Source organism: Carya illinoinensis, chromosome 1 (assembly GCF_018687715.1).
Source record: "Carya illinoinensis cultivar Pawnee chromosome 1, C.illinoinensisPawnee_v1, whole genome shotgun sequence".
Lineage (NCBI taxonomy): Eukaryota > Viridiplantae > Streptophyta > Magnoliopsida > Fagales > Juglandaceae > Carya > Carya illinoinensis.
This window is the reverse complement of record NC_056752.1, coordinates 43045031-43060585: the sequence shown is the minus strand read 5'-3', so window position 1 is coordinate 43060585 and position 15555 is coordinate 43045031. Positions and strand designations below refer to the sequence as shown.

Sequence of the window (15555 nt, the reverse complement as noted above, 5' to 3'; positions counted from 1 at the left end):
ATTTTAACTTTGACCAGTATGGAAGATCAAAACATATACTCTTCTTAGTCCAATTCAACTCAGATGTAGCTCGTTTTCTCTTTCGTTGTTTTTTACCAAATTCATTACAACCAACATCTACAAATTGTGCAAGTAAATCTTCACTAGACAAATATGGTGGAGGTTGGCCCCATTCAACAGTACCATCAAACATTTGTGAATTTCTCCGCCATCTATGATCACCAGGTAGAAATCGACGATGACCCATGAAACATAATTTTCTCCCGTAAGTGAGCCATTCAGATTTAGTATGTTTGTTACAAGTTGGACATGCCATTTTCCCCTTAGTACTCCAACCTGACAAGTTTCCATATGCTGGAAAATCATTTATTGTCCATAAAAGGGCAGCATGCATCTTGAACGACTTGCCTGTTGATGAATCAAATGTGACAACCCCATTCTCCCACAAATCTTTCAATTCTGCAATCAATAGCTGTAAGTGTATGTCTATATCATTTCCCGGTGATCTCAGACCTAGAATGAGCAAACTCATCATGAAATATGGATCTTTCATACACTTCCACGGTGGTAGATTATACGGCATAAGTACGACTGGACAAGTACTGTGACTAGTACTCATGTTCCCAAATGGATTAAATCCATCTGTTGCCAACCCAAGTCTCACATTACGTGGTTCTTCTGCAAACCATGTATGCTCCTTATCAAATTCCTTCCACACCTGAGAGTCAGCAGGATGTGATAAAATATCATCGTTTCTAACTCTGGCTTATGAGTGTCATATCATGTCTGCAGCTGTTGCACGTGACATATATAATCGTTGTAATCTAGGTGTCAATGGAAAGTGGAGTACTACCTTTTACGGCACATTTTGTTTGTCAGATGTCCATCTTGATTCGTGGCATATGGGACATTCGTTCAACTGCTCATTTTCTTGCCAAAATAATATGCAGTCATTCTTACATGCATGTATTACGTTGTAATCAAATCCAAGTCCTCGTTTCAATTTTTTTGCTTCATAAAAGTTACGAGGAAGTGTATTATCTGATGGCAGTGCCTCCTTAAACAACTCGAGTAACATATTGACAGTCTTAATTGATAATCGACACATTGATTTTATGTGTAGCAGTCTTACGGTAAATGACAACTTATTGTGTCTTCTGCATCCTGGATATAGCTCACGTTGTGACTCATTCCACAATCGTGCAAAAGTATTATGACCCCCATCATTTGAACTTGATGTGTCCGTGCCACCTTCATTCATAAACATTCTCGCACCGATGTCACCTAACATTTCTTCCATATCCTCATCATACTCATCCCAAACAACATCTGGTTGTACATCTTCATCGATCGCTTCTTCTTCATGTGGAGCATCGAATGAAGTTGGATATGGTTCCCCGTGTAAGACCCAATCAGTATAACCCTTGTCAATACCTTTTACAAGCAGATGCTCTCTCACCAAGTCTATCTTATGAAAGCGCAAATTCCTACATTCTTTACATGGGCATCTAATACATCCATCACTATCACATGTACCCAATGCAAACTCTAAGAATTTCTTAACACCTTCAGCATATACGTTGTAATTCTGACCCAAACGATCGCTAACTCGCATCCAACTCTTATCCATGCTGACTATCTTCATTATAAACAATCACGTGTGCATCAACAAACAAGCATGTATCATGTATCAATCAAGGAGTATGCCACCTTACACTGGGTAGTTGGTCCTATCCCATTCGGAATTGTAAGATCATAGTCGCAAACCTATCCTCTATAATCTGTCACGCCCAACAAAATTTCGGCAGCATCTCCCCATAGTTCTCCAAATATGCTCGTCTGGTTATGTGCACCGACTTATCCATCGTTGATACAACATCACCGAAACTGCATATCCGGAGAACAAGGGATAAATCTGCCAAAATCTTAATGCTGAACGTATAACAGATATAGATCGATAGTTTGCGAGAATGATCTTACAATTCCAAACTGTCCACTCTGGACAATTCAAGAGTTATCAATCTTTCAATTAAGGCAGATTGATAACTCTCGAACAGGTCTAAGGCTAATATTGATGAACAAGCAATATAAGATATGACAATATTTAACATGTATCAAACAAACAATGCAACATATGTTAATTAAGTATTTATATTATTAAATAATTAGATAGTTATTTTATATCTTTCAAAATATTTTATCAATTATAACTATTTGTATTGTAATTAACAAGCATGTTAATATTTATAACTATTTGTATTGTAATTAACATTCATTTTATTAATTATAATTCGGAATTTATATTTTAATCAAATTCATTTGATTACTTTTAACTTTTAAGTATTTAAGTATTATTAAATCCAGATTATTTGTATTTTATTTAAAATTCATTTTATTAATTCAAAGATTAAGTATTTTTGTGTTATTAAAACAAAACTATTTGTATTAACCTATAGTTTAATAATTCAACATCATAAATAATTAAGTTTTGTAACAAATCTTAGATGATTTGTAATTTAATTCATTCTCATTTGATTATTTGAATCTTTTAAGTATTTAAGTATTATTAAATGTAGATTATAAATAATTAATTTTTAATTCAACTCCTGCATTTAAAATGTTAATTATTTTAACACTGACCAACATAACGTTCAAACGGTGCTCGTCACCGTTTGATCTAAGGACATACGTTCGAACGAAACACGAATACCGTTCGAACGTATTACTTCCAGAAATCACTCATCTTCAACCTCCGAAAACCCCAACATTTACAGTCCATATTACATCAAAAGATAGCAAACTATATGACGAACTCATGTAAGCAAACGAAAACACTTATATAAAAACTAAAATGAGGTCAAATTTAAGGAGAATACCTGATTTGGAGAGATAAAGCGGAAAATCCACCAAACGGTAAAAACTTTTCACCAAACGGTAAAAACAACCTCTTAATCCGAAAATATAAGAGATTGATAGGAGTTAGTAATATTTGAGGGCTATATTGAAAAATAATGGCGTTGGTTGGAAGAAAATGAGCGTGGGAGTGATATTGAGTCGACTGGAACGAGTGCGAGATTGTGAGGTTCTATCGTGTAAATGTAGAACATTTACGTTCGAACGGTTGTTTAATGAACGTTCGAACATCAAATCGACTAGCGGGAAAAATTTTTCCCGCTAATTTAACGTTCAAACGTGAAAATATACATTCAAATGTTTTTATTAAACGTTGTAACGGTTATATTAAACCGTTCAAACATCAAATTGATTAGCGGGAAAAGTTCCCCCCCTAATTTAACATTCGAACGTTCAGATATCCGTTCGAACGTCTTCTTATACGTTTGAACGCCAATATTAAACCGTTCAAACGTTTAAGTTATATTGTTGCTTATTGTATTTTTTTTGCACTATACCTTTAAATATAATAACTTCTAAATGTACTATAGTTTAGAGCCATAGTAATATAACTATATAATATATAATCAAACATATATTATATAGTTTAGTAACATATATAGTATAAAATATCATATTACATCTAATATTATAGTCAAGTACATATATTAACCTATTATATATAACATATATATGGTATCATATCATAGGGTTATATGTATCACATGCATATATATATAATGTTTAGTACTATTATATTATTATTATATTATTTAATAATAGGATATCTACTATTAATATATATAGTGTCATCTATACTAGTATATATATGTGATACTAGTTAATATCACATATAATATATATGTTATATAAATACATGAACACAGTTTCATGTATATAGTAGTCTATATTATATTAATTATACTATATAATATAACTTATACTATATACTATATAATATTCAATAGTATAATATATTTTAATTAAATATAATATAATATATACTATATATATAAAAAATTATATGTATAATACATAGTGTTTAATAATATATAAGTGCATTAAATATATTGCATTTAATATATTTAACAATTAAAATATATTATAATTGAATTAATTATTATATTTAATATAATTAATACCGAATATTGCATTTAAATATTATTTATTATCATGAAAAACTGATTAATTAGGGATGTGATTAATATTCAGTTAATACGTTCGAACGGTAGTAACTTACCGTTCGAACGGCACTGCATATATAACCCCTGACGTCACTTTCACGGATGTTTACGTCTCCATTTCCTCTGTTCTAAGCCTCCAAACAGTCGATCTCCGCCGTTGAATGCCGTCTTCGTCGCCGTCAACAATGCCCACTCAAAGCCTCTACCTCTAACTACCGGTATTTTTCATTTTTAAAGCATTTTACTGTTTAGATTTAGGTTTTTGATAGATTAATTGTTTAAGTTAGGATAAACCGATTTATACATCAAAATAATCGGTAGATTTGCATAAATCCATGTTAGGAACGTTTATTTAGGTTTCTATTGCATTTATTTTGGTGTAAAATCCAGGGAATCGAAAGATTCCATGGATTTCAATGGCCGAGTCGACTCGGCCTGGAATCCCAATCGACACGAAGATCGTTCGAACGCTATGCGTAGCGTTCGAACGATATAACATAACGGTCGAACGGTTTGTCTGTAACCGTTCGACCGTTACAGTAATCGTTCGAACGGTTTTTAATATTATATTTATATTATTAATATTGATATTGAGGAATATATTTATTGTTGATAATGTTGTTCAGAATATCAAATATTATTAAATTGCTGTTTGTTTCAAACTACTGTAAATAGTTCTTTATTGTATTTTTCTTGTTAATGTTATATATCTAGTTTGTAATTATAAATTTCAGGTTGATTATAATGCCTACTTCTAGACCGGCACGTAAGCGACGCAATCTTGGTGAGAGTAGTAGTGGTCCAGTTCGGGAGAGGACAGTTTCACTGGAGCGACCAGTGAAGATTTCTGATTTCCAGAGTCTTCTCTGGGAGGGTCATTCATTGCCCTCAATATTCAGTGATCGTGGTTGGGGACCTATCTTGGATGAACGGGAGGAAGCATGGGAGCCAGTCTCCTACATTGACATTGTTGCTGAGTTCTATAGAGAACTCGGCAGTGCCAGTGCAGATGATTCTGGGGCCTACAGTATCACTGTCCGAGAAGTACCCGTTGTATTTTCACGAGATGGACTTGCTGAGCATCTCGGTATTCCTAGGCTGCCAGATGCATATCCGAATGTGATGCCTAGAGAGTCTAATCCTTCAGTTGAGGCGGATACAGCTGAGGAGGAGGCATCAGTTTATACTGATGAGGTCGATACCCTTACTGATCACGAGGTGAGGGATTTGGTTGTCGGTCCAGATGCTCCACCGTATGACGGGACGAAGAGCATCAAACAGGCAGATTTATCTTCTTTCTTTAAGATATTAAATTTGATAATTGCCAATAACATTGACCCTCGGCAGCATAAGACAGAAGTTGGCATTGATCGGACGAAATTTATGATACGGGTCGCTCGTGGCATTCCTATCGACTTGGTGGGGTATATATTCGATAGGATTCGATCAGAATCTCGGTACATTTCGATGGATATACTACCATTCGGAGTCCTGATCACCCGATATCTACTATGTGTTGGTGTTGTGGCAGATGTTGCTGAGCGTAAACGGGAGCCGATGGGACCGATAAACAGCACCACCCTCTCACGCAGCACGAGACACTCGAGACTGCGTTTTCGTGCACATGTTCCAGAACCAGTTGATCCTCACAGAGATGCACAGCCGGGAGATCATGGAGTCTCAGCTGCAGCTACAGAGACATCTACACGGGCCGAGGCATCAGTCCACAGTGTTACTCGTGAGGAGATGGCTGACATAGTGTGTGCAACGATCAGCGAGCAGACATCAGCAGTGATCGATGCAGTGCGTATGGAGATCCATTCTGCTGTGTCTAAGCTTTGTACAGAGTTTGCTGCCATGTCTGCGACTCAGGTCACCATCAGTACTCGACTAACACAAATAGAGGAACGTATAGCTGCAGTCGAGGAAGTGTGCAAAGACTTGGCGTCTTAATTACTTTATGATATATTTTATTTATTTATTTCCTGTTTTTTGTATGGATAATATTTTGTGTTTTGTAAATTCAGTATTTAAGTTATATGAAATAGTATTGTTTTATATTTTCTAAACTAATTCTTAATTTAGATTATTCATATTATTTAATTAACCAATTTTTTATAATTACTAGTTAATCTAAATATAATTTGGCAAAAAATTTAAAAAATTAAAACCCTGTCACCGTTCGACCGATTCAAATAACGTTTGAACGGTGAATATGCATCATTCGAACGGTTAATATTAACCGTTCGAACGGTTTATCTATTTCCCTCCAAAATAATTTTGCCTATCGCGCCAATATTACGTTAAAACGGTAAAAATTAAACGTTCGAAGGGTTAATCATTAACGGTCTAACGGTTAACTTATTTGAGACAAAAATTTTCGTCCCTAAGAATACCATTCGAATGCGTTCGAACGGTCTGGCATAACCGTCGTCATTTTAGAACGAAATTCAAATTTCGTTCCAAAATCCCACTTTTTGGGACGATTTCCAATTCGTCCCAAAGTAATTTCGTCCCAAAAAATGTTTTTTGTTGTAGTGCATGCAGCTCACTACTCTTTTCCCCGTATATATCTGATCTTTCAAATTAATTATCTCTTGTTGATCATCAGGATATTATATTATAGTCTAAAATAAGTGTTTTCCGATGGTGAATTAATTTCTTTTATCTTGATTTGTTTGGGGTGCCTTGGGGCGCTTAATTCAGATTGATCACTTATCAATCTGAAAAACATATATAGCATTTTTAATATGACTTATACAAAATCTATAGCCACAAATAGATTATATAAAAGTATTTCTCGATAAGTGTTAAATCTATAAATAAATTACACAAAAGTAATTACTATGTGCCACCTAGCTAGGAGCCGCCAGCAAATTTGCCTTACTCTAGATATCTAGTTATTATGTTCTTATCATTTTCCCTAAATGAAGACATGCACGTAGATAATGGAATCAAATGAGAATCTCCAATAAAAATGTCAAATTGGTTCCTAATTGCAATAACCCGGTTGTGGCCAAAAGCCTTGACCGGTCTACTCATTGGACAATAGAAAATCGCTTCAAGCAATCCTCTTCTTGACTTTAAACAAAGCTTTGTGTAATGGGGCGCTTGTTTGGAGTATCCTTCCTTCTGATTCTCATGTACCTCTATTTTTAATTTAATGCAACTTAATTGCTTATTTATATCTAAGAAAAAATCATATCTAACATCACTAAGTGGCCGGCCGGTGAAGAAAATGAGAGACGAAGCACGAGCATATAAGGGGGTTAGAGCCCTGCCAGCTGCTACGCTGTCCAATGAACTTTTCTATCCAATTGATGATGAAACCAATCAATTAGGTACTCCATTAAGTTAAACTTAAAACTTTTAATCTATGTTTTCATGCATAAAAATATTTATATATATATAGCCTTTTATTACTATATATTTATCATTCATTAAAAATAGTAGTATAGTTGATGAGATGCATGCATGGCTTGAAAATTATATAATATTCAAATATAAATAGATGATCATGAGAAAAATCGATGAGGGAGACGAGATTGATGAGACCGTAAAGGAAGGCAAGCATGCACTAATAGCATTTAAGCTGATCTGGGATATTCATACTTAGTTTTAATACCTTAATTTATTTCCTTTCATACCATACATAAGGGTAGCTAGGCGATGATCGAGGACTCATGTATTAATTAAGCTAGCAAGTGAGATTTTCGCCAGGATCAACACCTAATTGGTTACAATATTCAGTGTAATACTGGATACGTTTTTGAACTGTTGCAGGGTTTCCGCCATCACATTCAAGGGCACCATTAATGGCTCGAATTGTTGCCCCAAATCCTTGGTCTATGACTGAGTGAACAAAGTTCATCCAATACCACAAGGCGGTCTTAAACGAAATGACTGCATCATTTGCCACTGTTTCAGGAGAGTTTAGCCCGTCGAATCCAATGTCTTTTCCTGCTGGTCCATAGTTAAAATTCCAAGATAGTTGAATTGGTCCACGGCCATAGTATCCTTTATTTGGATTGCATGGATATTCTGTATTATTCTCGTCACAGTAGTCCTTGGAGGGACCATCTATCTCCTCTATGTAGCAAAAGTCTGCATGCACCCAAAATAAATAAATAAATAAATAAAACATCGATGATCTTGCTTCAATTCTTAGTTTTGAATTGAGATGATTTTCTAGAATGCATGGATTCTATCATGTATAAGTTTCTGGGTGTTTGCATGCACATATGCATGAACATTCTATATATATGGATGTATGTATGCGCAAGATTATATTATGATTCAAAGAGATCAAGGAATTGGATCTTACGTCCAGTCTCATGAGTTACATGGCCAAAGAAGGCAGCAATCTCGCGCTTAGAATCATCAATAGAACCAATCCTCCCAAATCGATCATATGAATTGAGAGCTTCAAGAAAGGTTGCTCGTGAGTAGAAGCTCTTTCCAGCACAACTCGCATCGGCCTGACTAATTATCCCATCGAAGAACTCTGATGTTACAATATCAGACACCGAGACATTATTAGGCTCAGGAGAGGGAAAACAAGGGCCCTGTTGGCACCCGTCGCCACAGTAATCGTCAGTAGTGCCACAGTAGCCCCATTTGCTGCAGCATTCATCTGCGGCACAACCACAATTTTGAGCTTCAGTGTAACTTGGAAAGGCTCCAGCTATAATTCCTATCAGAACGAGGGTACTTAGAAAATTCTTCTTCATGCTAAGGGCCCCTAGCATTCTGAGAGAGTTTGTGGGTGATCGAAGGTACGTAGGAAGAGATTGTGTTTGCTTAAGAAAACTGAATTCATGAGGTCGGATTTATAGTACTGCGAGCAGTTGACGTGAGCGGTGAATGGCTTCTTGACTTTGAATTATTATTATATATTGAATCTGAACTGGATGGTTTCTAGAGGGCGCCGTGTAATTTACGTGTCCGTGAGTGGACTTTGCTCGTCAAAAATGACGATTAATGGGTGCATCTGTACGTGCAGATCAGGTCAACGTCGGGGGCATAAATAATTGTAAATATCAAAATTTTCCATTTTTCAGCCAAGCATGTATAGTGGCTGCCGGCTGGCTGCTGAATAACTCTACTACGGTCAACTTAAGCATATTGTAATGCCTAGATTAAGAAAGAAATGCTACACATCATCTTACACCACACACTTTATATATTAAAATATTATTTTTTATTTTTTTTATTTTTTATTTTATTTTATTCTTATTAAACTAATTAAATTATTTTATTTATCATCCACATACTACATATTTATTATAGAAAAAATAAAAAAAAATTAAAATAAGTGTGGTGTGTGAAGTGTGAGGATGACAAATAGATTTTTCCAAGAAAAAAATGTAATAACCAACCATTTTTATTTTTTAATTTTTTTTTTTTCTTATTGAGATAGACAGTAAATCGGTCACGCCAATGATATTATGCAGATGTTACACTCGAGATGCCATTAACTAATCATTTTTTTACATAACTATTTTATAATTAGCTACAAAAATATTTTAGTGATGTTAATTAATTTATCCTTGTAAATTTTTTTTCCGTTTAAAGTTCGTCCCAATTAGTCTGAGTGCTGGACCAAAATGAATAAATTACTTAATTATCATGAGTTGAGCCACTTGACATCCACAATCAATATTTATAAATGAAAAATTCTACCAGTCAAAGTATTGGTATAAATATACACACACACACACATATATATATATGCTACTTAGTGGATTATAATAACTTTTAGAGCCTACTAGCAAAAGCATTGGTGTGTATATTATATATATATATAAATATATATATATATATATATATATATATAAATATATATATATATATATATATATATATATATATATATATATGTATGTATATGTAAATCATTCACTTTAGACCTGTGTTGGCTAACCAGTTTGAAAGCTGGATTTAATATTTTTTGAGCTAAAGGATTCAGGTAGTGGAGTCATGACCACTTTTCTTTAAATATTATAGCCAATAACCAATCTCAACTAATTATATAGTAATGATATTTGCAGTTTTAGAATATGCAAATTTGATATATTCCTCTTTAAAAAAATGAATAAATTTAAATTTTTGAATAAAAATATTTTTTAATGATATACCTCACTTTTTTTCAAATGGAGGTAGAGGCTTGCATAGCTTAACACTATATCTAGCAATATTACTCTAACTAATATATAAATGTTAGTATTCTGCGATTACAGGAATTAAATATACTAACGCCCCGTTTAGATATTGAGCTGAGTTGAGTTCTTTATTAAAAGTAATGAGTTGAGATGGTGAAGTGAGTTTTGTGGGACTAACCTAAAATGAGTTTAAATGTATTCAAATCTTAATATGAGTTTAGATGTATTTATGAGAAGTTGAAAAAAGTTATGGATTCCGCATATAAAGAGATATTGAGTTGAAAAAGATTGTGAGTCTCATGCATGTGTAAAGATATTTCAAGTTGAGATGAATTTAGTGATTTGAAAGTTGGATATTTAAATGTTAAACTTAGTTTAAAATTAGACTTGATTTCAATTCAATCCAAATTCTAAACGGGACCTAAGATACTCTTTAATGAGTTAAGAACATGGTTAGTCAGGGAAATTCACAGAAGTATTAATTATGTTGTGCACAATATCATGAATATGCGTTGTTACCTAATTCGGTCCACTATCCTTAACAAATTTCATCCATTCTTATTAGTAGAATTAAAACACATGAATGACAATCTCTATTATATTTGTGGAGAAATAAAAATTCTATATGTAGTCACTTTTACGTATTCTTTACGCATTCAATTAATGTCCATCTTAATTACAATTAGTCCATAGATTTGACCAAAAGAAAAGAGACGACAATTAACATATAAGGTAAAAGGGTGATCACGAGTCAAGACATTAATCTTGTTTGAATAGGGTTCATGTTTCTAGAATGAATGAAGGCAGCTCTGAATGTCAAACATAAGGGGCTGCCTTATTATTACCATGTCACGATCTTGTAATCAATTTGAAGGCAGCTGAATTAACGTTTTCAGTTATGATTAAAGTCAAGGGTGCGCGCTTATATATATATATATATATATATATATGATCAGCGTTTTTTCTCCTAAAAATAACTCTGATACATTCGAAAATAATAATTCATGTCCTTGTGCTTGAAAGTAGTCTTTGGGCCCTCTCTTTGAGTAATTAATATGATGTAAAAGCAAGAAAAATAATAAATACACGTTATTTTTTACAACACTTTACATAATTAGAGAGATATTTATGTAAAACATCTTATAAAAGTAACATTATTTTATAAAAATATTCTCATTTTAAAATATATATTGTGTGAATATCATTACTCGTAAAAGCAAAGGCCAATTTTTGGGTTTGTATGACGTGTAAGTAGAAGGTGGATTTTCTGGTCTATTCCAAGTTGGGTATACTGATCAATTGATTGTGGACCATGCCAACTTTTTAAAACCATAGACTAATAACTAATTGCAATATCAATATTAAATGCTTTACAAGAATATGATTTCCAGTCTTTGAAATTCATAATCTAGTAGTTTATTCAATCTATTGATGGTATTTACAAATATAACATTACTTTACAACATAATTCTAGAAGAGTTGCGTCTCGGTCAATACTCGTTAGAATGCCATCGAAACAAAGCCATGCCCAATAACACGTGAACGCAAGATATATAGTCAAATCAAATTGAAACGCGTAAACATGGGGTGGCCGAGTGATTGCTTTTGATTGGGCTTCTCTTTCTAGGCCCAATATTGTTACAGAATAAAAAATAAAAAGACCGGACGCCCATAATGGTACAACCCAAACAGACACAACACATAAAACCTCGCCGGCCCGCCCAAACCAAAAACTCCTAATTAGACTCGGTCTCCTCTTCTTCCTGTCGTCATCTCCTCGCCGTTTTGGGCCATCGACAATTCTTGGCGACTCCGACAGCCCAAAATGGACGGTGAGCTCACTCGCTAGTCTTTTTTTAAACATGTTGGGCACTATAACAATAATTATTGTTTTTACCTTATTTTAAATTTATAAATAGTGGTCTAAAACTTTTTAATTTATTACATTTGAATTTAATTTAGATGTTTTAACATCAAGGGGAAATAATGTTTTCCTTCTCTCCACAAGATAATTGGGAACTTTTGAAATTAATGATCAAATAGAGAGATTAAACTAATGAGTAATAATATATTCACAATTTATTTTACAACCTATTTACAATCTTGTATAATTATTAATGTAATTCTATAAAATTTGAAATTCAAGTCAGATAGAAAACTCAAAATTAATAAATAAATAAATGAAATAAAATGGTTAATGAAGTGATACCATCTCATTGATCGGTTATAGAATACACAAAAATGAATGCATATAAAATTTTTGTTATTTTCTAAACAAAGCTGGATGGTCATTGTGAACCATCAACACCACAAACTTATTCCATTATTGCATGATCTGACAAAGCAACATAATCTTTTATCTAAAAAGCAATCAAAGTTAAGGCGAAAACAAAAGGCTTGTATTTCACGAAGTTCTTGTAAGGACATAATTCTGCATTTGCATTTGGAAAGACCATACTCAAATCGGAAAACAACAAACTACTCTCTTCATTACCTGTTAGAAGTAGAAGAGGCATGCCCACACATTCTGTCCAAGCGCATTATGCAAATCAATCGACCCTGTTGTAAATTGCATGTTTTGATGTTGATCCAAGGAAATTTCTAAGCAAAGTTCATTCTATCAGTCAACAAGCTGAAGCCAAACATACTATATATAGTTCTTTCATATGCATTCAATCAAATGTCATTAAGACATGGGGCAAAGTCTCTGTCTCTCTATTCAACCATATCATGAAAACATAGTCAATTATAGGGTAACATCTAACAAAAGGCATATGCTTCAGTCCCCGTGCTTGCTCAACATTGAAAATTTTTTGGTTCATGTTAGATAGTCTCTTTCTTTCTTTCTATTCAAAAAAAAACAAAAAAGAAGAAGAGAAGAGAGTACATAGTAAAAAAGGGACTCATTTACGCCCTCTTGGGCTTCTTAGCAACCCCTTCTTTCTTATCATTCACTGCAGCCTTTTTCTTATCCTTTCTCTCCCTCTTCTTTAGAGCTGTCATGTGGGCCTTGAGGATAGTTGCATAAGAAGCTTGAAAGCGCTGATGATCCTTTGCTCCAACCTTTCCAATAAAAGCCAGTAAAAATGGTTTAGACAGGCACTAACCTCTACAATCACGAAAGTTCCATTGAAAGTTGAGAGAATACAAACAGAGCGTGTCCATCAACTTAGACCAATCTGGAGAATGGTCAATACTGATCCCTATTTTGGCACCATTTCCAACTACATAAGAACTGCATCTTCTACTAGATATAAAAGATTGAAAATTCTTATTCAAAAGACCACATGATCCATCAGTTCTGATATATATATATATTTATAAGATCATCAGCTCTGATATGTTCTCCTAACCTAAAGAACCACTTAACAACAATTCTTTACCATCAAATAGAATAGAAGGAAACTCTAACCACAACCACGCAGCAAAAACTAAATACTTGTCCCACTCTTAGAGGTAATACCTAAAAGCATCAGTATCATGAACTCATTTTTTCCAAGAACATTTCATTTTTTCCCATAAACATGGCTACATGAAAAATAACTAGCAAGAAAGTGCGGGGAACTCAAAAAGTTTTGAGGACGGTTGGATCTTGGAAGAAAGATATTTTGCACAGAATCAACCAGTATTATCTCAAAGCTCCCCTTCTCCAAGATTAGGGGAAAAAAAAAAAGTAGCACAGCTACCGGAATTGACCAATCACCCATGATAGAGTCCTCTCATTTAAATTAATTGTCAGAAACCATCCTCAATACATCAAGATCCCTTGCAGATTGCAGCTTGGGGACAACCAACTTATATGGACCAACACCTTCATATTCTAACCATCTTGAAATCAAGAATTCCACAGGCTCCCTACTCCAGCAAAATTTATAAGAGAAACTACCTAAAACTGCTCATTGACAAAGTATCTAAATGCAAAACTCAAATTCCAACAGAACTCAGGAAACCACTAAAGAAACCAAAATATATATATAAACACTCAGAACCACATAACAACTGCATAATTTCCTATGGTGTTAAACAAGCAAACAGGCATACATCATTTAATTCCGGAAAACGCATAGAATCTCAAGTACAACTGATAAAGCGTAATAAAGGAAGAGCAAGCGATGAATACAGAGGGGCAAAGAGTACATACTGAAGTAGAAATCGTCTTTTTCCCATCAGTAGCACGGATAAGGCATCTATACTCAGTTTGGCCACCATTTGCCATTTTATTCCTCTGCAGCTTAGACTTTAAGGATGCTAAAGGACCACAAGAATGAAAAGCATTGATTAGAATGCCAAACAGAACATCCAAAAACTCATCATCCCAATTATAAAGAAATGGAATGCAGAGGAAAAATCAACACATACATCGTTTAAGAGTAACCCAAACAGAACCCTTCTCGGTGGTGTGCTCAAACATGCTAGTGAGTTCATTAAGAAACGGGTCTAGCTGTAAAAGAACCTGAAAAAAATATTTTGTGGGGGACGGGAAAGGAACAGAAACTCAGTTTAGAATCACGCACAATCACCAAAGAAATCAGAAGCATGCACAAAAGCAACCGCAAACAGAGGCACCCAAAAGAGGGCTATATTCACCATATAAACAAGAAATTATACTTCGACACATGGAACTCTTTTATAATGAACCAAAAAGAAATAACATTACAATTTTCCAATTGAGATAGTATGGAATTGAAAACCACGAACATGTGAAAATTAAGAAAAATTAAACTGGCAGCGAGGAATAGCTAAGTAACCAGTTCAAGCATTGCCCATAAATACAAACACAAATGCATATACATATATACATGGGCAACATACAAACGAGAGTATCGGCCAGAGAACTCAGACGAAAAGTGAGCAACGAAACCTATTGCTCGCAGTAATATATTGGACAACAGGATCAGCTATAACAGGTAGTAAAAACATATGAAAAAATAAAATAAAATAATAATTGGATTTTAAAAATGAACAAGTGCCGTATGCTGCAACCCAATATATATACATGAATAGGAATTTAAGTCAAAGGAACAGAGAAAATAGAAAAACCATGATGAAGGCAGCGGTTGAGCTCTAATCGCCGACGCAAAACCCTAATAAAGGTCTCTTTCTCTGCTCTATCTCTCTCAGTAGCAAATTCCGTTTTGCAGTTAAATTGAGAATTACAAAGCTTCTCTTTTCTTCTTTCCTTCACTTCTTCTTCTTCTTCCTCCTCTTCTTTTTATTTATTTATTTAATTTTTTTTTCTTGTGTCAGGTATTGTTTTCGTTTTTGTTTTCTTTCGGGCCCGGGTCGGGTAACAAAGAGCAGTGCGTTTTGGTGCATGA

At 34.1% G+C, this 15555-nt stretch overlaps 2 protein-coding genes across 2 annotated transcripts; both read right to left on the bottom strand.

Annotated features, from left to right (window-relative positions):
- Nucleotides 1-7688: 7688 nt before the first annotated feature.
- LOC122275903 (endochitinase EP3-like) lies at nucleotides 7689-8899 on the bottom strand. The gene is made up of 2 exons (XM_043085238.1): nucleotides 8401-8899; nucleotides 7689-8180 (listed from the first exon to the last, which is right to left on the bottom strand). Exons 1-2 carry the CDS (start codon nucleotides 8822-8824, stop codon nucleotides 7774-7776), a joined length of 831 nt encoding a protein of 276 aa, XP_042941172.1. The 5' UTR covers nucleotides 8825-8899; the 3' UTR covers nucleotides 7689-7773.
- Nucleotides 8900-12882: 3983 nt separating this feature from the next.
- LOC122275914 (signal recognition particle 14 kDa protein) lies at nucleotides 12883-15466 on the bottom strand. The gene is made up of 4 exons (XM_043085262.1): nucleotides 15278-15466; nucleotides 14597-14690; nucleotides 14379-14485; nucleotides 12883-13300 (listed from the first exon to the last, which is right to left on the bottom strand). Exons 1-4 carry the CDS (start codon nucleotides 15278-15280, stop codon nucleotides 13145-13147), a joined length of 360 nt encoding a protein of 119 aa, XP_042941196.1. The 5' UTR covers nucleotides 15281-15466; the 3' UTR covers nucleotides 12883-13144.
- Nucleotides 15467-15555: the final 89 nt, after the last annotated feature.